This window comes from Oncorhynchus mykiss, chromosome 11 (genome assembly GCF_013265735.2).
Source record: "Oncorhynchus mykiss isolate Arlee chromosome 11, USDA_OmykA_1.1, whole genome shotgun sequence".
NCBI lineage: Eukaryota > Metazoa > Chordata > Actinopteri > Salmoniformes > Salmonidae > Oncorhynchus > Oncorhynchus mykiss.
The window spans coordinates 53,131,178-53,156,524 of record NC_048575.1 but is presented as its reverse complement, the minus strand read 5'-3'; the positions used below and the strand labels follow the sequence as shown (position 1 = coordinate 53,156,524).

The window sequence follows — 25,347 nt, the reverse complement described above, 5'->3', positions numbered from 1 at the left end:
GTAATTTATTCCAAATCCCCATCATATAAATATTTAGAGTTGAATAACCGATGTTACATGTATATACATTTTTACTTAGAGAGTGATGAAATTAAATGGTTATTACCCTAAATAGCTGTTTGAAGGTTTCCGTGTTGTCTGTGTGCCTGGTTGTGTGGTGGTACAGGTAACATCCTGCAGATAGTGTCGGCCCCCGGTCAGCAGATCCTCCGGCCTCAGGGCTCCATGCTCATGCAGACGGTACCTCAGGCTGTACCCGTCTCCAACTCCTCCTCCACACCTGGCACCCCATCCCCCCCAACCCACCAAGGTAAGCCATCCACCTTCAACTGTGAATAATGCAGATAGTGCCTGAAGAATTACATCACTGTCTCTGCTGTCTTGGCTTACAACTCTATAGTCACCTTTCTGACAGTGGTTGTGCCGTAATGGCCTTGGTCTTTATCCCTTTACTTGTAAAGTTTCAGCCTCAGGGGTGAGCGTCAAGCCAGCTCCTGCTGCTCCTATTGCCCCTCAGGTAGGTAGAACTGGCACCGGTAGAACACATACACAGAACACAGACGAACACAGAACTACATACCTATATTTCTGTAGTCCCATGATCCATATTCTCACCAACGCGATGAAATGTCACTATGATGCTGTTCTTGTGTGTCATGTACAAGGAGTCGTCAGAGGAGAGGAGTCGTCTGCTGAAGGAGCGTCTGAGCCGCCTGTTCAGTTCCAACGAGCGGCGCTGTGGCCGCAGTGTCCTGTACGGGGCTGACCTGCTCCAAGCCTGTTCTGTGACCCCAGGGGCTCCTCACTCTGCCCTGAGCCCCAGGGGCTGGAGGTGGGTGGGCAGGGACAGCTGCCTCAGGGCCCAAAGGACCCCTGTGGCCACCACCACACACCTCCAGTCTGCCCTGCTCTCCTCCACACACCGCCAGGATGCCGGCAGCCACCTAGTCAGCAGGTATCCAACTTCCCACAATGGTCAATCACCTCACATCACTGTCAGATTAAACTTTTATTTCAGGATGGATGTGATCACCCTGGTTCAAAATATAGTTATGTTTGCGTATAGTGAATTGAGTTAAAGCCTACTTGAGTTCATATAGCCTTTTGTATTTCTTACAGTCATTAAAAACTCTCTCCTCTCTTTAGGTTATCATGTGTTGTCCCTGTCGCAGTAGCTCCTCCCCCTCACCTGTATGCAGCCAATCCCCCAGCTCCCTACAGCCTGGAGCAGAAGTCGATCAGTCGCAGGCTTCAGGAGGCTGCAGCCCCCTACAGCACAGAGATCCACCGCCTGGCCTCTGGACGCCAGCTCCAGTTCCCTGACCTGCAGCTCATGCAGATGGACTCAGGTGAGCTCAGCAGAAGACTATATTTAGCTTTGTGTGCCAGGGCTCTAGGCTCTCCTATAAGCCTGGCTCAACATAGGTAGTCCATTTGGTGCGTGGGCTGCACACATTGTTCGAATTACGCAAAAATGAGCTTCTTTTTTTTCCCTCGCTGAAGGTAAACTTGAGGCCCTGGCCATTCTGCTCCAGAAGCTGAGGTCGGAGAATCATCGAGTCCTCATCTTCACACAGATGGTGAAGATGCTGGACATCCTGGAGGCCTTCCTGGACCACCGGCAGCTCACATACATCCGCGTGGACGAGAGCCTGACCACAGAGGAACGCCAGGTAAAACACCTTTGTACCAAGGAAGTAATCCGCTGCACCAGTTATGGTGCCTGTGTTATAGTGAGTTCACACACAGAGACTTCTATTGTGTTGCATGACTAGGGTTAATTGTAGTTCACTCACTAAGTGACAGCCCTGCCTCTCTTTCTGTTTCTCCCTGTCTAACACTGGGACCTGTTGATTCAGTGCAGTGTTCTGGCACTATAAGGGGACAGAGTACTATGCTCTCTTCCCTCCCTACTGGATTCTGTTCCTCCTAGGGCCTTAAGAGAAGCACACAGTGACAACTCTAGAGAACCTATGGGGCTATTGGGCTTTTTTAGTGCTGTACTTTTTACTTTTCTGCTACACTTGCTATTTTTATTTTCTGGCTGTCCAATCAGATGTGTCTGCCTCTTGTCTAACCGACCTCTTGTTTAATTCTCCTTCTGTCTCTCTGTCGGTTAGCTGAGGGAACTATACCGGAGGTGTTTGTTTTGTAACATTTGAAGCAGAGGAAGCGTGTCTTCATTTGTCTAAAAGACAAAGTATAGTTGTGATGAACTGCTCAGTTTCAGCACACCAGTCACTGATGCAGCATATACTCTTATCATAAACCATACAATAATTTGTAGGATTTAGACCTCTCCAACCATCTATACCATGTGTTTTGTAGATGCTAGACAAGTATTGGTCAGGGTCAGAAGACGTAATGCTACCTATACAATTATCTTAATTGGAGTATTGGGATAGGATACAACTCTGAAGCCCTCTCCTTAGGACTAATCTGTCTCTCTCTCGGTTTCTCACGATATCTCCCTCCCCCCCCATCAGGAGCATATGAAGACCTTCAACAGGAACAGACAGGTGTTCTGTAGCATTCTGACCAACCGCTGCTGCTCAGCCGTGGGGACCGTGTTCGATGCAGACACCATTATATTCTACGACACAGACCTCAACCCCAGCATGGACGCCCGCACCCAGGAGTGGTGCGACAAGATCGGACGCTTCAAGGACATCCACATCTATAGGTAACACACAGGATAAAGACATGTTCTGCCATACAGTTGAAGTCGGAAGTTTACATACACCTTAGCCAAATACATTGAAACTCAGTTTTTCACAATTCCTGACATATAATCCTAGTAAAAATTCACTGTCTTAGGTCAGTTAGTATCAACACTTCATTTTAAGAAGGTGAAATGTCAGAATAATAGTAGAGATAATTATTTATTTCAGGTTTTATTTCTTTCACAAGCTTCCCACAATAAGTTGGGTGAATTTTGGCCCATTCCTCCTGACAGAGCTGGTGTAACTGTGTCAGGTTTGTAGGCCTCCTTGCTCGGACAGGATTGAGGTCAGGGCTTTGTGATGGCCACTACAATACCTTGACTTTGTTGTCCTTTAGCCATTTTGCCACAACTTTGGAAGTATGCTTGGGGTCATTGTCCATTTGGAAGACCCATTTGCGACCAAGCTTTAACTTCCCGACTGATGTCTTGAGATGTTGCTTCAATATATCCACATAATTTTCCTTCCTCATGATGCCATCTATTTTGTGAAGTGCACCATTTCCTCCTACAGAAAAGCACCCCCACAACATGATGCTGCTACCCCCATGCTTCATGTTTGGGATAGTGTTCTTTGGCTTGCAAGCCTCCCCCTTTTTACATCAAACTTAATGATGGTCATTATGGCAAAACTGTTCTATTTTTGTTTCATCAGTCCGGAGGACATTTCTCCAAAAAGTACGATCTTTGTCCCCATGTGCAGTTGCAAACCGTAGTCTGGCTTTTTATGGCGGTTTTGGAGAGGTGGCTTCTTCCTTGCTGAGCGGCCTTTCAGGTTATGTCGATATAGGACTCGTTTTACTGTGGATATAGATACTTTTGTACCTGTTTTCCTCCAGTATCTTCACAAAGTCCTTTGCTGCTGTTCTGGGATTGATTTGCACTTTTTGCACCAAAGTACGTTAATCTCTAGGAGACTCCTTCCTGAGCGGTATGATGGCTGCGTGGTTCCATGGTGTTTATACTTGCGCACTATTGTTTGTTCAGATGAACGTGGTACCTTCAGGCGTTTGAAAATTGCTCTCAAGGATGAACCATTTTTTTCTGAGATCTTGGCTGATTTCCTTTGATTTTCCCATGATGTCAAGCAAGGAGGCACAGAGTTTGAAGGTAGGCCTTGAAATACATCCACTAGTACACCTCCAATTGACTCAAATTATGTCAATTAGCCTAGCAGAAGCTTCTAAAGCATTGACAACATTTTCTGGCTTTTTCCAAGCTGTTTAAAGGCACAGTCAACTTAGTGTACGTAAACTTCTCACCCACTGTAATTGTGATGCAGGGAATTATAAGTGAAATAATCTGTCTGTAAACAGTTGTTGGAAAAATGACTTGTGTCATGCACCAAGTAGATGTCCTAACCAACTTGCCAAAACTATAGTTTGTTTACAAGACATTTGTGGAGTGGTTGAAAAACGAGTTTTAATGACTCCAACCTAAGTGTATGTAAACTTCTGACTTCAACTGTAACTCTACATACCATATCAGGATGACTAACTGGAATGTTAGTCAGTTTGAAGTTGGTAACTTGGTATTTTGTATCCCAGACTGGAGAGTGGGAACTCCATTGAAGAGAAGCTGCTGAAGAACGGCACCAAGGATCTGATCAGAGAGGTGGCTGCCCAGGGGACTGACTACACCCTGGCATTCCTCACACAGGTAGGATATTTTACCCTCACTCCAACCAGCCCCCAGCCCCACTCACACAGGTAGGATATTTTACCCTCACTACAACCAGCCCCCAGCCCCACTCTGACTAAAACTCCATACTATATTATTTAATATGCTGTGTCTCTGTCCAGCGGACCATCCAGGACCTGTTTGAGGTGGAGACCGGCTCTGGGGAGAAGGTTGAGGAGTTTGTTGTTCTGCACCAGGAGCCGTCTCCCTCTGAGGCAATCTCTCCCCGCGTGGCCAGGCCCTACATCCAGGCCCTTCACAGCATCAGCCTGGATGCCCCACCACCAGAGTGGCAGGGGGAGGAGGGTCAGGAGGAGGACCTGGAGAAAGAGGCACAAGTCAAAGAAGAGCCCTCTCAGCTGGAGGAGCTCAGTGCTGTCATGGACCAGGTGATAAACAGTCATTAAGTGCCTTCTTACAGTATGTTGTAGACTACATACCAGGGAGCTAACACATCAGCTTTAACTACAGCTGGATGGTCTTGTAGACTACATACCAGGGAGCTAACACATCAGTTTTAACTACAGCTGGATGGTCTTGTAGACTACATACCAGAGAGCTAACACATCAGTTTTAACTACAGCTGGATGGTCTTGTAGACTACATACCAGGGAGCTAACACATCAGTTTTAACTACAGCTGGATGGTCTTGTAGACTACATACCAGAGAGCTAACACATCAGTTTTAACTACAGCTGGATGGTCTTGTAGACTACATACCAGGGAGCTAACACATCAGTTTTAACTACAGCTGGATGGTCTTGTAGACTACATACCAGGGAGCTAACACATCAGTTTTAACTACAGCTGGAAGGTCTTGTAGACTACATACCAGAGAGCTAACACATCAGGTTTAACTACAGCTGGATGGTCTTGTAGACTACATACCAGGGAGCTAACACATCAGTTTTAACTACAGCTGGATGGTCTTGTAGACTACATACCAGGGAGCTAACACATCAGTTTTAACTACAGCTGGATGGTCTTGTAGACTACATACCAGAGAGCTAACACATCAGTTTTAACTACAGCTGGATGGTCTTGTAGACTACATACCAGGGAGCTAACACATCAGTTTTAACTACAGCTGGATGGTCTTGTAGACTACATACCAGAGAGCTAACACATCAGTTTTAACTACAGCTGGATGGTCTTGTAGACTACATACCAGGGAGCTAACACATCAGTTTTAACTACAGCTGGATGGTCTTGTAGACTACATACCAGGGAGCTAACACATCAGCTTTAACTACAGCTGGATGGTCTTGTAGACTACATACCAGGGAGCTAACACATCAGTTTTAACTACAGCTGGATGGTCTTGTAGACTACATACCAGGGAGCTAACACATCAGCTTTAACTACAGCTGGATGGTCTTGTAGACTACATACCAGGGAGCTAACACATCAGCTTTAACTACAGCTGGATGGTCTTGTAGACTACATACCAGGGAGCTAACACATCAGTTTTAACTACAGCTGGATGGTCTTGTAGACTACATACCAGAGAGCTAACACATCAGCTTTAACTACAGCTGGATGGTCTTGTAGACTACATACCAGAGAGCTAACACATTAGTTTTAACTACAGCTGGATGGTCTTGTAGACTACATACCAGGGAGCTAACACATCAGTTTTAACTACAGCTGGATGGTCTTGTAGACTACATACCAGAGAGCTAACACATCAGCTTTAACTACAGCTGGATGGTCTTGTAGACTACATACCAGGGAGCTAACACATCAGTTTTAACTACAGCTGGATGGTCTTGTAGACTACATACCAGAGAGCTAACACATCAGTTTTAACTACAGCTGGATGGTCTTGTAGACTACATACCAGAGAGCTAACACATCAGTTTTAACTACAGCTGGATGGTCTTGTAGACTACATACCAGAGAGCTAACACATCAGTTTTAACTACAGCTGGATGGTCTTGTAGACTACATACCAGAGAGCTAACACATCAGCTTTAACTACAGCTGGATGGTCTTGTAGACTACATACCAGGGAGCTAACACATCAGTTTTAACTACAGCTGGATGGTCTTGTAGACTACATACCAGGGAGCTAACACATCAGTTTTAACTACAGCTGGATGGTCTTGTAGACTACATACCAGGGAGCTAACACATCAGTTTTAACTACAGCTGGATGGTCTTGTAGACTACATACCAGGGAGCTAACACATCAGTTTTAACTACAGCTGGATGGTCTTGTAGACTACATACCAGGGAGCTAACACATCAGTTTTAACTACAGCTGGATGGTCTTGTAGACTACATACCAGGGAGCTAACACATCAGTTTTAACTACAGCTGGATGGTCTTGTAGACTACATACCAGGGAGCTAACACATCAGTTTTAACTACAGCTGGATGGTCTTGTAGACTACATACCAGGGAGCTAACACATCAGTTTTAACTACAGCTGGATGGTCTTGTAGACTACATACCAGAGAGCTAACACATCAGTTTTAACTACAGCTGAATTGTCTTAAACTTATACTCCATCAGCTGACGCCGATAGAAAAATATGCCCTGCAATACCTGGAGTATCTTCATGTCAGTGAAGACGAACATGTTGCCAAGGTAAGACTCAAAATAGTCCTCTCAGTAGTACCTCTGGATGTCTAACTCGTAAGACCTTGCATTCTCAAGTAGCACCAGGCCACAATTAAAAACAACGTTGAAAATTATTTCATGACTAATGTGAATTCCAGGAGCGACTGTTGTGTGCAAAGAGAGGCTGGGAGATGCAGCACCTCCAGAAACTGAAGGCTGAAGACTCAGAGAGGATGATCATTGAGGACGAGGAGAACCTGTTCACCTACACCAGAGAGGATGCTTACAACATGGTAGGCTTTCACTCTCTCATCTGGTGGTCACGGTGTTGAGATAAGAGAACAGAGCCTGTAGTGAGTTTCCATTGTAACTCCATTGTAATGGGAGCTTAGCTCTTGTCTCTGTTTCAACAGGAGTATGTGTTTGATGGAGAAGATGGCCAAACGGAAATCATGCCGGTAAGTCAGTCTTATAATGTCTACATCAAATCAAAGGGTATTGGTCACGTTCACAGTTTTGCAGATGTTATCGCAGGTGCCTTGAAATGCTTATGTTTCTAGCTCTAACAACGCAGCAATATCTAGCAATACAATAACAATACACACATAATCAACAAAAAACGGACTTATCAGAACGAGCAAGACATGACAGTACCTGAGCTATGTCATAGTGAAGCCTCATATGATCCATGAGCCTGTCAGCTGTATGTTAACCTATGGTTCTGGTTGCAGCTGTGGACTCCACCTACCCCACCGCAGGATGACAACGACATCTATATCGACTCTGTCATCTGTCTGATGTACGACTCTGCTCCCATGCCGGAGTCCAAACTGCCTCCTGTCTACATCCGCAAGGAGCACAAGAGACTCAAGATGGACCCCTCGGGTAAGGCTTTGTATGGTACATTGTGTGTGTGTGTGTGATGCACTTGTGAGCTCTGTCCTAACCCATGTGCTTGTGCTCCGTAGCAGGCAGGAAGAAGAAGAAGGGTCATGGGGAGACAGTGATTCCTCCTCGTTCCCTCTTTGAGAAGGCCAGCATGCTCAAGGTCCGCCGTGAGGGCAAGGACCAAAAGAAGAACTTCTCCCTGAAGCAGCAGGCGCCCTTCGCCAAGCCTCTGCCCTCCCTGGTCAAACCTGCCATGGAGGCCGGGCAGGACAATCCAGAGTGGCTCATCAGTGAAGACTGGGCCCTGCTACAGGTACTGAGAAGGCTTGTTTTACCCACGGTGGAAATGTCTGTCATAATGTACGTTTGCTAGGTACTCTCAGATGAGGTGAACTAAAATATACTTAGAAGCTAAGCTATTTGTAATTGTGGTGAAATGTGTTGTAGTTAAGTTAGTATGATGTGTTCCGTTAGTGAAGTAAGTGTCTCCTCTCTCTGTCCGTGGCAGGCTTTGAAGCAGCTCCTGGAGCTCCCTCTGAACCTAACCATCATGTCTCCGGCCCACACGCCCAACTGGGACCTGGTCAGCGACGTGGTCAACTCCTGCAGCCGGATCTACCGCTCGCCCAAGCAGTGTCGCAACCGCTACGAGAACGTCATCATCCCCCGGGAGGAGGGCAAGGTGAGCAGCCATGACTACTAAAGTCCTGAATGACAGCTGTTGTTTTGAGTATTCAGATAATTAACCCATACCGTTTTTGTTACTCCTTTTAGTTGGTGTATGAGGCGAACCCCAAGAAGAAAACCAAGAGCATATACAAGGTACATTGCCCTACTCTTGTCTTTTACAGTGGTCATATTGTTGGATTCACAGAGCTCTCTTGATTGGCCAGTTTCCCTCCTTTCTCCTTCCCCAGTCTAAGAACAGCCGGCCGCTCCGGACCTGTCAGATCTACACCCAGGATGACAACGCTACACACATCCAGCTCTACAACAGCCGCTTTGAGCTCATGAAGATCATCGCCAGCAAGAGGAGTCCCCCCATCAAACCCCTGTAAGCACTCAACATGACCATTCCTCTGTAGCATGAAGTAATACATGTTGTTTTATCAGCCTCTTGATAAACATGCTTAGTGTGCAACTATCAATTAACTCTATGGAATGTTTGCTTCGTCTTCAAAGTCTGGGGATGAACCCATTCCAGAAGAACCCCAAACATGCCTCTGTCCTGGCAGAAAGTGGGATCGGCTACGACAAGCCCCTCCCTCCCATTCAGGTGGCATCACAACGTGCTGAGAGGATTGCCAAGGAGAAGAAGGTGTGTACTGTTACTGTATGTTCTCTCTGGTTTTGGATTAATGGCTAAGTATGCAGTGTGACAGTGCTCGCGCTCTGATCTTCAACATTCCTATCTGTCTGTGTGTCCTGCCAGGCCCTAGCAGAGCAGCAGAGGACTCAGCAGCTAGCTCAGCAGGCTGGAGCCCCCCAGGCCGTGGCCGGTGCTGCCCAACCCCAGGCTGGGGCTCCTGCTGTAGGCCAAGCCCAGGCCCCGGGAGTCCCCCAGGCCCCTGCAGCGACTGGAGCTACCGCTGTACCCAACATAACGGTCCTGGTGAGAATGGGGAAAACCAGACCATTTTCAATGTCAGACCAAGAGCTGTCTATATATATTTATTTAGTGGAAAGAAAATGTTTTTACGAGAAAGTTGCTTGTGTATTTCAGGCTGGAGCCATTAAGAATGCTGCTGGGGGGGCGACCATTCAAACTGGTGGGTTTTCATGGCACAGTCATTGATCATTACAAAACATTTGGTCTGTAATGAAATAATCACTTCTTAAATACTTTCCTTTTTGTCCCTTTCAGGCACCGTAACTGGGAACGTGATTGTGAACACAGTGTCTGGAGTTCCTCCAAGTCCGTTCCAGGCCAACAAACGGCTGGCATCACCAGGTCAAGTCATACCAGGCACACTGTCTGTAAGTCACTCTATGTATTTACCCTGTTATTGTTTCCCTCAACTCCTAGGGAATCTTTCCCAGTGTTTGTTATAACACACAATCACCGTTTGAGAAATATTCAGTCTTGCTGACTGAAGTGAATGGTCCTAGTAGGTGTTGACTGTTGGTCTAACATGATGTCCTGTGTTCGTGTCCCCCCTCCAGCCTGCCGGTGCAGCAGGAGCCCAGGTGGTCCACTCCCAGCAGAGAGCCGTACCTGCCGCTGCCACCCCTGGAGAGGTGATCGCCATAGCTACAGGTCAGGGTGTCAGGGCTGTTACCCCGGTGACCGCCTCTGCGGTGGTGTCCACCACTCTGACCCCAGTGCAGTCTCAGACCCGCTCCCTGGTCACTCAGGTCACACCAGGTACTGGACACATTATTCACACTGAACACATACAAACAATCAATTAATCTATCAAATTAATTTAGATAGCCCTTTTAACACCAACTTTAAAGTAACCCGTCAAAGAAAACATACAACATAATTAAAGTGCCCTGTTGCCTGGTTTTGTGATCTGACCCCTCTCCCTCTTTGTCCCCAGCTACAGGCATGCAGCTGCCCCAGGGGAAGCCCATAACCCAGGCCCACCTCCACATGCTCCGCCAGCAGCAGCTCCAGCAGCAGCAACAACAGCAGGCTTCCTCTCCACAAGGCATTAAGGCTGTGGGCAAACCCCAGGTATTGTGCTCTACAGAGAAGCCCTTCATTCACTGCATGGCCTCCTGGCTTTTGCTGCTACTGATGCTCAGTCCCCTTCTCAAAGCAGTGCAAGTTTAACACTTTGCAAGTCTATGTGAATGCACTTAAATTGGATTCACGTAGGATTACAAAATTCATCAGTCAGCGAACCACACTGCACTATATTCCAGATTCTAAGATGTTAAAGCACTTGAGATATAACTTGACTTTAACTTGTTCTCTGACTGTAGGAGCTGCTAAAGATGCACAAGCAGAAGATGCAGATGTCCCAGCAGCAGGTGGCAGTGGCAGCAGCCCAGGGCCAGCAGCAGGCAGGCCAGCAGGCCTCCCAGGTCCAGCTGGCTAACCCCCAGGCAGCCCAGGCCAACCCACAGCTAGCTGCTGTAGCTGCTGCTCCCAGAGCCGGAGCCGTGCTGGCTGGTTCCACCGTAGCCAACTTGCAGCTGGCCAGACTGGTGAGGACCAACTTTATCCCCTGCTCTTGTTTTTTTTCTACAGTATGTAGCCTGGTCTAGGGGATTAGTACCACTGTTGTGCTTTATTATTTTCAGACTGGTAAATGCCACACAATGTCACTGCTGAGACGTGTCCATTTTGAATAATGATCTACCAGAAGTAACCGTGATGAATTAATGATCCATTGAAACAGTGTTTAGAACAGTGTTTGTCTTTGCCACCCCAGACGCGGGTGCCCACCCAGGGTCAGATCCAGGCCCAGCCAGGGCAGACGGCCCAGGTGACCCTCACTAAGCCCCCCGTAGTCTCTGTGCCCGCTGTGGTCTCCTCCGCTGGCGTCACCACACTGCCCGTCTCTGTGGCTGGTATCAGTGTGGCCATTGGCCAGGCCCAGAAAACAGGTGGGGAAGCTCTCCTATTCTCAGCAACTGATTAGACTGAAGCACTCAGAATATTTTCCTCTTAGCACAAAAACACATACCCCCACACTCCCTCTGTTGGTTGAGGTTGTCCTGTCCCTGAGTCACTATGTTTCTCTTCTGATCCTGTAGGTGGGCCGGTGTTGCCGCCCCCGTTCCCCCAGATGCAGGTGCAGCAGCTGCTCCAGATGAAGAAGCAGCAGGCAGCCGTGCAGGCAGCAGCAGCCCAGCAGAAAGCAGTGGAGCCACAGCAAGGACCGGCCACTGTGCAGCAGAAGGTGTGGCTCAAGGGACAAATATTTAAGTGTTCTCTTGTTGTTACCATAAGGGTATGGGCTGGTCAGAGGTGCATTTCTAATCTGAACTGAAAGTGACACTTATGAAACTACAATCCAGTCTGTCAATAGTTGCCATGCATATTTGTCAGAAGAATCTTGTTGTGAACCTAGTTCTGCTCTGTCCTCTCCCTCAGTTGGGCACCCAGCAGGTGACAGTGCACAGTCCCCAGGCTGCCCAGCAGCAGAAGGTCACCTATGCTGCCACCACCCAGCTCCAAACTGGCATCAAGACCCAGTTCTTCACTACCTCCATCGCCCAGTCTGGAAAACCCACTGGGGCCCAGCAAATCCAGGTATGCACTCATCTACTACTCAGATACTTCAATCCACTGGCCTGGATACTTCAATCCACTGGCCTGGACATGTATAGAGGGCTATTATCCAGATGTGTGAGGAACGCTAACTGTTTTCCCTTGTATATTAGGTGGCTAAGCTCCCCCAGATAGTGCAGGGGCAATCCACTGTGGCCAACATCCAGCAGATCGTATCACCTCCACAGCAGGTAAGAGCACTATGCCCCAACAGAAGGGCAGAATTATACAGGATTCTTATGAGGCATAAGGAATGAGAAGTAACAGGTTTTGCTCACTGTGCATCATGACCTTTCACGTCTTCCATGCATGTGACTCAAATACCAGTCAGCTTGCTTAAATTGCACAATGCTTTCGTGCGTTTTGTCATTTCGGTCATTCCCTTCAAACTCTTGTGAAATGTCATGACAGTGAATATAGCTACCAAGAGGGCAGTATAGTCTGGTAACGTTGTCGTCTGTCTAATGTGACCCTCTTGTTGTGTCGTACCAGATCCACTCCCAGACTGTTCCCTTGACCCAGACTGCGTCCTCAGCCCAGCCCCAGGTCCAGATGATTCCATCAGGCACATCCCAGGTGGTTCAGCAGAAGCTTCTCCAGCAGCAGGTGGTGACTGCAGTCGCCTCGCCTCAGATCCAGACCACCTCTCCTCACAGCCCGGCCCAGCAGGCCCAAGCGCCTGCTGCAGCCGAGTCCCCTGTACTACAGCAGCCAGCCAAGGGCCAGGCTCGCGGAGGGGCCATGAGGGGCAAGAACCAGGCCAAGCCCAGTGGGGGCAGCAGCTAGGAGCCCACAGGAATAGTTAGCACTCCCCTTTCAGCTAGGCCAAAGAGCCCATATCATCAGTGTAAATGCACTCAAAATGACATGAAGAGATGCTTTCACTTTGGCAGAGTGGTGAAGCCACTGAGGTGGCTGTGTTGAATCTAACCTGGCTAAAGGAACTGCTCCATGTAAAGGAATGGCATGTCTTCAAGAGTGTTAATCTTCTACAACAGTTTTGTAACTGTTTCAGAAGGTCACCCCTGGAGGCAACCTCGCCCTGCACCAACATCTAATAAAGATCTGAAAAGCATATTCATGCATTTGATGAATATATTAATGTTACTACATGCCTGAAGCATCACTAATTTGGGGGAATGTTCATTTGAATGTTTTGTATATTCATACACTGCCCTCCTTGGTGTCCTCATGCTTACCTTTTATGTCTGTAATTTCCTAGTTGTTTATAGATATAGAACATATCATGATCAAGTAATGTAGCTACATATCAGTACTACAGCTGCATTGCCTACCAGAAGGATAAGTGAGGATTTCAGTCCTCATTCACATACCATTCATTCACATAACCTTTTTCAATGTACCAATTTAACATTGAGAGGTGTCCTTTAAAGTTAGCTCATTTAAGCTTGCCATGTCAGACTGCCCCAATAGTCATTGTATCGCAGTTAAACAAACCACTCAATACACAAATAAAATACAATCTGGATGTGACTTTTGCAGATATTCTATGGAAAATAATGCACGTTCCTTTAGTCCATTGTAACAAACACTGTAAACATTAAGTATCTTGTTTTCTGTCATTTTGTATTGATGTAAAAAAAAAAAAAATGTAAATAACAATGGAAAACATTTGTACTTGTAAAGTAGTTTATTTGATTTTTTTCAGCCTAATTGTAATAAATTGTTTTGTTTTTATACACTATCTGCGCTGACCTTAGTGAATGATAAAACATATCTTTGTATATGAGTGAGTTATGTAGGTCATAGACTCTTAAAAGCTATGAAGCTCAAGAAAGCATATGGTCTTGATTGTGTCTTTGGCACCTGGGTAAGTGATGGCAGGCAGTGTTACCATTGTGCACCGGCATAACCTAGCTATCTATAGCGGCAACCAGCTGATGTCTGTCAGTGTCATAGGTTGACTTTTTATATGACCGTTTGAAATTATTAATGGGGACTACTCATGTATAATATGTTAAAACAAAGGGTTGAATATGCTGCAATAGATAATTGTGTTTTAGGTTTTAGCAGTGAGGGAGACCAGAAAGCTCTCAACACAGTTATCCTATGCTGAAGAGACAATGTATTGGGATAGGAGGGCAGAGAGCTGAGGCTCAGGCCTACAGCCATTAAGATCATAGTTCAGAGGGCACGCCAGTGTCAGGAGACCATCTGGATCAGACCTTGTTTAGAAGAGCTAGCTATACAAACACCACTATAGTTTAATGTGGTGATCACTGCTAACATTAAAAAGACTTGTCATCTGATTTGTTAACGGGAGAGCACATAAGACAGAAAATACATCAATTTAATGCAATGAATGATTTTTAATAAGTTGGCCAATAAATGGTCTGAGTTACTTGGTATTTGAGAACTGTTTGAAGGGCTTTCACAGGCCTTTGGAGTGGATGTTGGCAAGACTTCTGTTGAAAAATGTAGGGGATATCCTCTGGCAGTGCATATGGTACTATGCTGGGCGCTACAGAAGAGGAAGAGTTGACATACACTTAAATTTAAAAATGATATGTGATGTTTTGGTAGGTTACAGCCTTCATCTAAAATTGATTCAATTGTCCCCCCATCTACACATAACGACAAAGCAAAAACAGGATTAGACATTTTTGCTAATTTATTACATAACAAAAGTATAAAAATAACATTTCCGTAAGTACTCAGACCCTTTACTCAGTACTTTGTTGAAGCACCTTTGGCAGCGATCACAGCCTTAAGTCTTCTTGGGTATGACGCTCCCATTCTCTGCAGATCCTCTCAAGCTCTGTCAGGTTGGATGGGGAGCGTTGCTGCACAGCTATTTTCAGGGCTCTCCAGAGATGTTCGATCGGGTTCAAGTCTGGGCTCTGGCTTGGCCACTCAAAGACATTCATAGACTTGTTCCGAAGCCACTCCTGTGTTGTCTTGGCTGTGTGCTTAGGGACGTTCTCCTGTTGGAAGTTGAACCTTCACCCCAGTCTGAGGTCCAGAGAAGGTTTTAATCAAGGATTTCTATACTTTGCTCCATTCATCCTTGCCTCGATCCTGACTAGTCTTCCAGTCCCTGCCTCTGAAAAACACCCCCACAGCATGATGCTGCCACCACCATACTTCACCGTAGGGATGGTGCCAGGTTTTCTCCAGAAGTGACGCTTGACATTCAAAGCAAAGAGTTCAATCTTGGTTTCATCAGACAAGAGAGTCTTGTTTCTCATGTTTGAGAGAGTTTTTAGGTGCCTTTTTGGATACTCCAAGCGTGCAGTCTTGTGCCTTTTACTGAGGAGTGGGTTCCGTCTGGCCACTCTACCATACATGCCTGATTGGTGGAGTGCTGCAGAGATGGTTGTCCTTCTGGAAGGTCCTCGCATCTCAACAGAGGAACTCTAGAGCTCTGTCAGAGTGACCATTGGGTTATTGGTCACCTCCCTGAACAAGGCCCTGCAGAAATGTTTTGGTACCAGTCTCCAGATCTTTGCCTTGACACAATCCTGACCTCTACGGACACTTCCTTCAACCTCATAGCTTGATTTTTGCTCTGACGTGCACTGTCAAATGAGGGACCTTATATCGACAGGTGTGTGCCTTTCCAAATCATGTCCAATCAATTGAATTTACCACAGGTGCACTCCAATCAAGTTGTATAAACATCTCAAGGATGATCAATGGAAACAGGATGCACTTGAGCTCAATTTCGAGTCTCATAGCAACGGTTCTCAATTCTTCTCTAAATAAGGTATTTCTGTTTTTTATTTTTAATACATTTGCATACATTTTTAAAAACCTGTTTTTGCTTTTGTCATTATGGAGTATTGTGTGTAGATTGTTGAATATTATTATTTTTTAATCCATTTTAGAATAAGGATGTAACGTAACAAAATGTGGAACAAGTCAAGGGATCTGAAAACTTTCTGAATGCACTGTATATTTTGTATTCTTCCACAAGTTACTTTAAACAAGTCTGCAGTAAGTTAATTGTCACACTGTTCAGCCTTTGTAGGAAAGGACACTTCCTGCTTCTATAGCTTATTGTCCTATAGGGCCTATAGACAGTAGCCTTCAAATTCTCAGCCAGAGGAAGAGCCTCAGGCCTGGTGGCTTTGAACGATGTTCTTGAGGCTGCCATCGATAGCTCATTACATCTGTGGAGAAACTCTTCACTCAAAGACAAGAATCCTATTAAATGTAGAGTTCGGAGTCAACACAGTCCATTGAGGGATTTTCTCAGAGCCAAACTCCTCCAACAGATTTTTGTAGACGGCCCTGTAGAGTTTATGAATCCTCAGGTTATTGGGATGTGCTTGGGTCTCAGAGCAGCCTGACCATGCACATAAGACAGCCATGACTTTTGGGACCAGGTCTTGTGACGTGTGCAATGTCAACTGGGTACTCCTCTGTTGGGGTTTGGATTTAGTTAGAAGTCTCACCACTAACATGCTGATGAGGCCGGGGAAGTCATCATCACTGTGTGAGTTATCAGAGGATGGAGTTGGAAGTGGGACGTTTCCACTTCCTCTCCATCCATGTAGGCCTTAAAGGTTCGTGCTGCATTGGCGGTCTCACTTGTTGCCATAATGGAGCTAGAGAGAGACAGCCAAGGGGAGGACTTGCCACTCAATAGACTGCCTTCATCAGTTAAAGTGGTTAGAGATTCGGTTGGAAAGGACCCTCTACTTTGTGCATCAGAAACCACAGAGTCCATGACCTGGTTTACCATAACTTGGTAAAGACACTGATTGTGTCACTAAATACTGATGGAGAAGAAGAACATGAAACTATCTTCAGAAACTCTGGCATACACCCGGGCTCCCTGAGCCAAGCTCATCGACACCTCTGCAAACAGCTAAACCAGCACATAAATTGTAAGCTTCCCCACTTTCTTGTCATTCAGCTTCACAGGGACCGTATCAGATGCACTCGTTCCAGCCGGCACTGTCAGTACCAGAGGGGCCAAGTTACTCTTAGAAATGATGCGGTTGACTTGGTGACTGAGATCACAGTAGAGAGCGCCAATCCTACACTGAGATATGAGTTCCTCCAGTCTAGCTATTTCGGCTGTCAGATCCAGGTGAGATGTAACCTGCCCTTCTTTCTCTGGATATACCTTCTTTGTGATGGTATCCACTATCGCAGACATGCTTGTTCTGGCATCAAACACCATATGTTTTTGGCTTAGTACAGTATATTCTCTAATTTCAATGACTGAGCATTTTACAATGGGCTGAGCAGTAATCTCGGTTAACTCGGAAGGGATGGGAGGGAGTGCCAGGGAGTGAAAATTCCCACTCTGACTTAACTTGGCAGATGAGGAGGAAGACCACCGTGACTCTTGATAGACCAGTTCCTCACCACATTCGCTGCTTATCTTCTCAACGTCCTCCAGCATAGTTCCAACCACTTTCTTTATTTGTGAAAGCTCTCCTGCAGTCACTGTTTTTTACAGTTCTTTCTGAATGGAAACCAGAATATGGCTGAGGGTATTTTTGGCTTGAGCCTTCGTGGCTTTGGCTTGTCTTTGCAATGACAAATAATCCCTCATCTTTGCCTTCACATTGTGGTAAATAGTCCTATGCAGTTGTCCAGATTTTCTTCTCAGATATTTCTACACCAGAATGTGAACTTATAGCTGTGGCCTCTGAGGTTTTCTCATCACTGTTTAAGCATTGAGCCTGCCTGCCATAACATTGTAGAAGCAGCTGAATCTGTATGCTTCGAGGAAATGGTGAATGTTAGCTGGCAACATCTGAGAATCGGTCTGGCTTGAACCGACTTTGCTGGGGACGCTATTGATGGATTTGATCAGTATTTTTCTGACTTAGTTGCTTGCCTTCATCTGGAACTTGTCACTTGAGAGCTTCTCAATGACTGAGGCTGGATTAACACTCCTATGGGGAACTGGACACGGGCATGTCTTCTAGGTAAGACATGATACCATCGAAAAAGTCACAGACTTCAAGGGAGTTGTAAGAGGAATTTTCAACAACACTGGATGTGGATTCCAAGTATGACATTTCTGACCTATTCACAATCTGAGATAAGATCTCTTTGGTGCAGGGCTCCAGGTTTGGATCACAGAAAACCAGTAGAGGTTGGGAGTTCCCACTCTGGCATTTGCGGAAAGCACCAACTCCAATTGAATTGACTGACCTCTTGCAGTACAGCCTCACTCTTACTAAGCAGAGGAGAGTTCTGACTATGACTATAATCTGCTCTGGTCTCAAGTGTTTTCTCTTCTACAGAGCCAGATGAAAGATGTCCTCTAGGAACAGCGGATGAACTGGGTTCTGCTATGGGTGACTCACTCCTACTTGCTGAAGATGAGTTCAGGGTTGAACCAGCCAGAACCCTGGAGTCAGTGTGCTCCAAAAGCAAAGCACTGGAGTCAGCTTTCTCCGGAAGCACAGTACTGGAGTCACAGTACTGCTTTATCCAGAAGTTCTTAATTTGAACATCTTCATTTGAACATCTTGGCCATGTTCTGTTATAATCTCCACCAGGCACAGCCAAAAGAGGACTGGCCACCCCACATAACCTAGGAAGAAACATAGAGGAACCAGGCTTTGTCCTTTCTAGGGAGTTTTTCCTAGCCACCGTGCTTCTACACCTGCATTGCTTGCTGTTTGGGGTTTTAGGCTGGGTTTCTGTACAGCACTTTGAGATATCAGCTGATGTACAAAGGGCTATATAAATACATTTGATTTGATTCTTCCCCTTGGACTTGAGATCTACCCATTCTGTGAAATGATTTGTTTAACTTTGACTGACGCCTGTTGCAGAGTATACAAGCATTGTGAAAGGGTTTCCACTTTGGCATACAGTGTCCCACTTGGGAATCCTAATTTCCTAGTTGTTTATAGATATAGAAAATACCCTTCTGGAAAAAGCAATCTTATCATGATCAAGTAATGTATGTGAGAGTTCAGTGACCAGCCGGAGAAAGACGACACGATAGCACCCTCCTCAGGGGATAGGTACTCAGTGGAAAGCCAATTAGTACGCAGCTGGGGCCACTAATTGCTTTGTGTCTTCGTCTATATAGGTGTGCCAGGAGAGGAGCTAGGTGAGGATTGGGAGTAGAGATGGGAACCTGTAAGGACATTGGTGTGTCCTACCTCAGAGAACTTCTGTGACTGGGCACATTCTCTCTGTTAACCTAGGCAGGCTTTAGGTAGAGAGAAGCGTTCCTCCTGTAACTGTTATGTGTAGACGATAGAAGTAACGGTTTGTTGTTTCGTTTAACCTTTTAGGCCACAGCCTTTTGGTCAACGGCTTAGTTTGTTTATTTGTTTACGAGGGGTATGAGAGCAACTCGTGGGAGCTCCAGAGGGAGCAGTTATGCCAGGTGTTTCAGGAGTCATCGAGGGAGAGCACCATTAAGGGGTTTGGCCCCGACCAGGAGCGCAGCCTCTCTTGCCCCAACACACACAACTTCACCCTGTTGGAAGAGCTAATGGGCCAATTCGGAACCTCCCAACCCTGGGACCCTGACCTTCACCAGGTAATGCGGAAGGTGAAAAGGATAGATGGGAGGAGTATCGGCTCGGAGGGTGAGGTAACCACTCCTTATTACGCCATCAAGTGGGGTCTCTTGTACTGGGTGGCCAAACGTAGAGGGGTAGAACAGGATCTGCTAATGGTGCCCCATTCATACAGAGATGTAGTGTTACACATGTACTAGGGGGGTACCTCACCAGGGAGAAGATCAGTTGTGGCGTTTCTATTGGCCGCGGATTACCCAAGATGTCGCTAAGTATTGCAAATCTTGTGGCACTTGCCAACGCACTGCTCCCAAGCGAACATACCGTAACCCTCTTATCCCTCTCCCAATTATAGAGACCCTGTTTGAACACATAGCCATGGACCTGGTGGGACCCCTTCTGCATTTGACATGCGGACATGAGTATATCTTGGTGGTGGACTACTCAACAAAGTTCCCAGAGGCTATTCCCTTGATATCAATGAAAGCCAAAGCAAAGGAACAGTATCTCATGTTCTCCCGAGTGGGCCTCCCGGCCACCATCCTGACCGACCAGGGCACACCGTTTATGTCCAGACTGATGAAGGATCTGTCACTTATACCGACCGGGTCAAACAAATAAGAACCAGTGTGTACTATCCCCAGACGGACGGGCTGAAGAAAACCATCAAAAGCATGCTACGCCAGGTGGTGGACTGGGACGGGAAGAATTGGGATATGTTGTTGCCCCACCTCATGTTCGTGCTCCGGGAGGTCCCCCAGGTGTCCACGGGCTTCTCGTCTTTCGAGCTGCTCTATGGGCAGCCCTGTCGCGGCATCCTTGGATTGCCTGGGAGAACCAGCCCTGCCCGTACTGTTCCCTCATCGAACACGTGATCTTCATGAAGGACCGAATGGCAGCGATATGGCCGGTGGTGAGGGAATACATGACCAAGCTCGTACAATAGAACGGCCCAGCCGAGACAGTTCTGCTCAGGAGATAAGGTACTCTTCCTCATCCTCACACTGGAACACAGGCTCCAGGCTCAGTGGCAGGGCCCATATGTGGTGACAGAGCAAGTCTCCCCCGTCCACTACAGGGTGAGTCAGCCTGGATGACGGCGCCCTCAGCAGATATACCACATCAACCTGTTGAAAGCCTATGTGGAACGAGAGGCACAGGTGATGGGACTTAAGGCAGACAGAGAGAAACGTCTGCCAGAAAAGGTGCCTTTTGGCACCACTCTTACGGCTCAACAGACGCGAGACCTTAAAGGTTGTCCACCAGAACCAACGAGTCTTCTCCCCCCCTTCTGGGGCAGACCTCCTTGCTCTGCCTTCGCATAGCCACTGAGCCAGGGAAGAAGGTCCATCTCTAACCCTACAGGGTACCAGAGGCACGCCGGAAGATGGTATGGAAAGAGGGGAGGGAGATGGAAGATGGAGGTCATCAAATGGTCCAGCCTATAGAAACCCGATGGGTCTATTTGCTTCTGCAACGATTTCAGAGCCCACAACGCCATCTCTAGGTTCAACGCCTACCCCATGCCGAGGATCGATGAGCTTATCGAGCGGCCTGGCAAATCCCGCTATATATCGACCCTTAACCTCACAAAGGGGTACTGGCAGGTTCCTCTGGCCCCCGAAGACTGCCACAAAACGTTTTCCTCCCCTTCGGCTTGCACAGAGCAGCTGCCACCTTCCAGAGGCTTTTGGACATGCTGTTACGTTCTCACCAGGCCTTCGCCGCCTATATTGATTACTTGGTAATACACGGTGACGACTGGAAGGACCACCTCCAAAGTGCCACCTGGGACTGAACGAGGCTGAATACCTCGGCTACACCATCGGCAGCTGTCTGATCAAACCTCTGGTGGAGAAGAACCGGGCCATCCAGAAGTGGCCGCGGCCCAGGGACAAGAAGGGGGCTGCTCATTCTTTGGCCTAATGGGGTACTACAGGCTGTTCATTCCAAGCTCCGCCACCATCGCCACCCTACTAACCAACATGACAAAAAGAGGAACCCGGTGAGGGTGGTATGGACATGGGAAGCCAAGACACTGTCCACACTGACACCTCCAGAACCGGCTTGGGTGATGTTCTGTCCCAAGGGGATGTGGTGGAAGAAATTCCCGTCCTATACATAATCTGCAAGCTGTCCAACAGGGAGCGGAAGTACGATAGAGAGGGAAGGACTGGCAACTAAGTGGGCCCTGGAATTCCCATCTCCTGGGAAGATGATTCCGTCTGGTCATGGATCATGCGCTCCTCCAGTGGGTGGCAGGTATGCGAGAGACGGACAGCCGAATAACAAGATGGTTCCTGTCACTTCAACCTTTTCATTTCCAGGTGGTTCACCAATCGGGGAGAGCACACGGCAATGCAGACGCGCTATCCCATCAAGACCCGGAGGTCTCGTCTGGCGCACGCCCCTCTGGGTTGATCTTGGGAGGGAAGGCATGTGAGTTCAGTGACGGATGTCGGTTTTTCCTATCTCAGAGAAAGCTTCTGTGACTGGGCACCTTGTCTCTCTGTTAGCCTAGGCAGGCTTTAGGTAGAGAGAAGCGTTCCTCCTGTAACTGTTATGTGTACAGTCGTGGCCAAAAGATTTGAGAATGACACAAATATTCATTTTCACAAAGTTTTCTGCTTTGGTGTCTTTAGATATTTTTGTCAGATGTTACTGTGGAATACTGAAGTATAATTACAAGCATTTCATAAATATCAAAGGCTTTTATTGACAATTACATGAAGTTGATGCAAAGAGTCAATATTTGCATTGTTAACACTTCTTTTTCAAGTCCTCTGCTATCTGCCCTGGCATGCTGTCAATTAACTTCTGGGCCACATCCTGACTGATGGCAGCCCATTCTTGCATAATCAATGCTTGGAGTTTGTCAGAATTTTTTTTGTTTGTCCACCCGCCTCTTGAGGATTAACCACAAGTTCTCAATGGGATTAAGGTCTGGGGAGTTTCCTGGTCATGGACTCAAAATATAGATGTTTTGTTCCCCGAGCCACTTAGTTATCACTTTTGCCTTATGGCAAAGTGCACAATCATGCTGGGAAAGGCATTGTTAGTCACCAAACTGTTCCTGGATGGTTGGGATAAGTTGCTCTTAGAGGATGTGTTGGTACCACTCTTTATTCATGGCTGTGTTCTTAGGCAAAATTGTGAGTGAGCCCACTCCCTTGGCTGAGAAGCAAGCCCACTCCCTTGGCTGAGAAGCAACCCCACACATGAATGGTCTCAAGATGCTTTACTGTTGGCATGACACAGGACTGGTGGTAGCGCTCACCTTGTCTTCTCTGGACAAGCTTTTTTCCGGATGCCCCAAACAATCGGAAAGGGGATTCATCAGAGAAAATAACTTTAACCCAGTCCTCAGCAGTCCAATCCCTGTACCTTTTGCAGAATATCAGTCTGTCCCTGATGTTGTTCCTGGAGAGAAGTGGCTTCTTTGCTGTCCATCTTGACACCAGGCCATCCTCAAAGTCTTCGCCTCACTGTGCGTGCAGTTCCACTCACACCTGCCTGCTGCCATTCCTGAGCAAGCTCTGTACTGGTGGTCCTCCGATCCCGCAGCTGAATCAACTTTAGGAGACGGTCCTGGCACTTGCTGGACTTTCTTGGGTGCCCTGAAGCCTTCTTCACAACAATTGAACCGCTCTCCTTGAAGTTCTTGATGATCCGATAAATGGTTGATTCAGGTGCAATCTTACTGGCGGAAGAACAATGATTCCAAGCACCGTCCTTTTGAAGCTTCCAGTCTGTTATTCAAACTCAGTCAGCATGACAGAGTGATCTCCAGACGTGTCCTCATCAACACTCACACCTGTATTAACGAGAGAATCACTGACATGTCCGCTGGTCCTTTTGTGGCAGGCCTGAAATGCAGTGTAAATGTTTTTGGGGGATTCAGTTCATTTGCATGGCAAAGAGGGACTTTGCAATTAATTGCAATTCATTTGATCACCCTTCATAAAATTCTGGAGCATATGCAAATTGCCATCATACAAACTGAGGCAGCAGACTTTGTGGAAATTATTATTTGTGTCATTCTCAATCTTTGGCCACGACTGTAGATGATAGTCTAAGACAGGAGTAACTGTTTGTTTTGCTTTCGCTTTTGGTCAACGGCTTAGTTTATGTTTATTTGTTTTGTGACGCTGGCGTTACCGCGTTGGACGTTCCCTGTACTGGATTTATTTTGTATGGCGAAAGAAGTCCCATTTAGTAAACAATGCGAAAGAAAAAGAACCACAATCACTGTTTCTGGTCTGTTCATTTTATGTCTCACGACTGTGTTAGGTTGCTTCGGACAAACTGATCCATTCACATGTATAGTAATATGGCTGCATCTCAGTACGTTGCATTGACTAGCAGAAGGATAAAAGTGAGGATATCAGTCCTCCGACTAACTGTCATTGTGAAACATGTAATCACACAAAAAAGCCCTGAGCCATTAGTGATTGCAGAGTTGTACCCATAGAAACACATTCACATAACCTCTTTCAATGTACCAATTTAACATTGAAAGAGGTGTCCTTAAGTTAGCTCCCCAGGGCTTTAGACAAAAGAAGTGCACTACATGGGAAATAAGGTGCTATTTGCTACGCAATGTGCATCCTCCCTCTCTAGCCCATGCCTCCACCAATCCAATGACTTTATATTTGTGGGAAGTAGAGAATGAGTGTACACTTCAGGAGAAAGGAGATATTATTGGGACGTATCCCTAGGCTATAGCCAAGGTCTAAGCCAAGTGGCCTTTAGTGCGAACGCAAAAGCTCAGACACCTAAAGCTCTATCGGAGCTAATTTAGTTTTAAAAAAACACTAACACTTCTAAACGTAAAATTAATCTAGGTCCTCCTGAGTGGCGCTTCGGTCTAAGGCACTGCATCGCGCATAATTGGCCCAGCTTCGTCCGGGTTAGGGGAGGGTTTGGCTGGCCGGGGATGTCCTTGTCCCATCGTGCTCTAGAGACTCCTGTTACGGGCCGGGTACATGCACACTGACATGGTCGCCAGTTGGACGGTGTTTCCTCCGATAAGTTGATGCGGCTGGCTTCCCGGTTAAGCGAGCGGTATGTCAAGAAGCAGTGCTGCTTGGCAGGGTTGTTTCGGAGGACGCATGGCTCTCTCCTGAGTCTGTAGGGAGTTGCAGTGATGGGACAAGACTGAAACCACCACTTGGAAATCATGAAAAAGGGGGTTAAAACAATCTACATTCCCCAATATTTCACTTACATATTCTTCTTCCATAGTCAATGTATATCTCCAAAAGCATGTTCTTGACTGTGTTGGCTACTTTCAATTCGAATATTTAGGGTGTGTACGTAAATTGCCTCCAGTGTGTCAGTGTGCTCTGGGTTGTTTTGTAAATTCGGAGCATTTTCAGATTGTCTGTTCAGAAATTCACAGCGCTTCGCTCTGGGAGAATTCAGAACGCACACTGGACGCTCTAGCTGTGAAGAAGGGTTGATTCGCAAAGGCAGTCAAGCTCACTGGCTAAAGTTGGCTGGCTCACTAGCTACTTCCAGACACAAATGAGAGAACGCATCACTCTGACCATTTTACTCACCCTGGCATAGCTGATTAGGCTGTTTTCATGTTATCTACTAGAGTCAGTGACTCTAACAGTTATTAATTTTGAACTCTTTATCCCTTTTTCTCCCCAATTGGTAGTTAGTCTTGTTCCATCGATCCAACTCCCGTACAGGACTCGGGAGAGGCAAAGGTAGCGTACAGCTGGTGACTGAAGTCAGCATACATGCGCCCGGCCACCACAAGGAGTCACTAGCGCACCATGGGACAAGAA

The 25,347-nt window shown here is 46.7% G+C and overlaps 1 protein-coding gene and 1 non-coding gene across 10 annotated transcripts in view; both read left to right on the top strand.

Moving 5' to 3' along the window:
• The window catches only part of LOC110535947 (E1A-binding protein p400), a 31,504-nt gene extending 17,719 nt beyond the window's left edge, over nt 1-13,785 (top strand). For 8 of the 9 annotated variants that reach the window (XM_036935773.1, XM_036935775.1, XM_021621354.2 and 5 more), the window contains 28 exons: nt 167-310; nt 462-517; nt 666-955; nt 1,147-1,349; nt 1,504-1,673; nt 2,487-2,683; nt 4,270-4,381; nt 4,525-4,791; nt 6,920-6,994; nt 7,126-7,260; nt 7,381-7,425; nt 7,699-7,852; nt 7,936-8,168; nt 8,364-8,537; nt 8,630-8,677; nt 8,773-8,909; nt 9,038-9,173; nt 9,288-9,467; nt 9,579-9,624; nt 9,720-9,832; nt 10,019-10,220; nt 10,399-10,535; nt 10,787-11,011; nt 11,239-11,413; nt 11,564-11,709; nt 11,904-12,062; nt 12,194-12,271; nt 12,573-13,785. In XM_036935773.1, coding sequence (XP_036791668.1) covers nt 167-310; nt 462-517; nt 666-955; nt 1,147-1,349; nt 1,504-1,673; nt 2,487-2,683; nt 4,270-4,381; nt 4,525-4,791; nt 6,920-6,994; nt 7,126-7,260; nt 7,381-7,425; nt 7,699-7,852; nt 7,936-8,168; nt 8,364-8,537; nt 8,630-8,677; nt 8,773-8,909; nt 9,038-9,173; nt 9,288-9,467; nt 9,579-9,624; nt 9,720-9,832; nt 10,019-10,220; nt 10,399-10,535; nt 10,787-11,011; nt 11,239-11,413; nt 11,564-11,709; nt 11,904-12,062; nt 12,194-12,271; nt 12,573-12,866 — 4,331 coding nt within the window. In that variant the 3' untranslated portion in view covers nt 12,867-13,785. The remainder of the gene's footprint in view (nt 1-166; nt 311-461; nt 518-665; nt 956-1,146; nt 1,350-1,503; nt 1,674-2,486; nt 2,684-4,269; nt 4,382-4,524; nt 4,792-6,919; nt 6,995-7,125; nt 7,261-7,380; nt 7,426-7,698; nt 7,853-7,935; nt 8,169-8,363; nt 8,538-8,629; nt 8,678-8,772; nt 8,910-9,037; nt 9,174-9,287; nt 9,468-9,578; nt 9,625-9,719; nt 9,833-10,018; nt 10,221-10,398; nt 10,536-10,786; nt 11,012-11,238; nt 11,414-11,563; nt 11,710-11,903; nt 12,063-12,193; nt 12,272-12,572) is intronic. The other variant, XM_036935776.1, reaches the window with a different exon arrangement.
• Nucleotides 1,826-1,955, top strand: LOC118937476. The gene has a single exon (XR_005034815.1). It is a non-coding gene; the product is annotated as a small nucleolar RNA SNORA49 (small nucleolar RNA).
• Nucleotides 13,786-25,347: the final 11,562 nt, after the last annotated feature.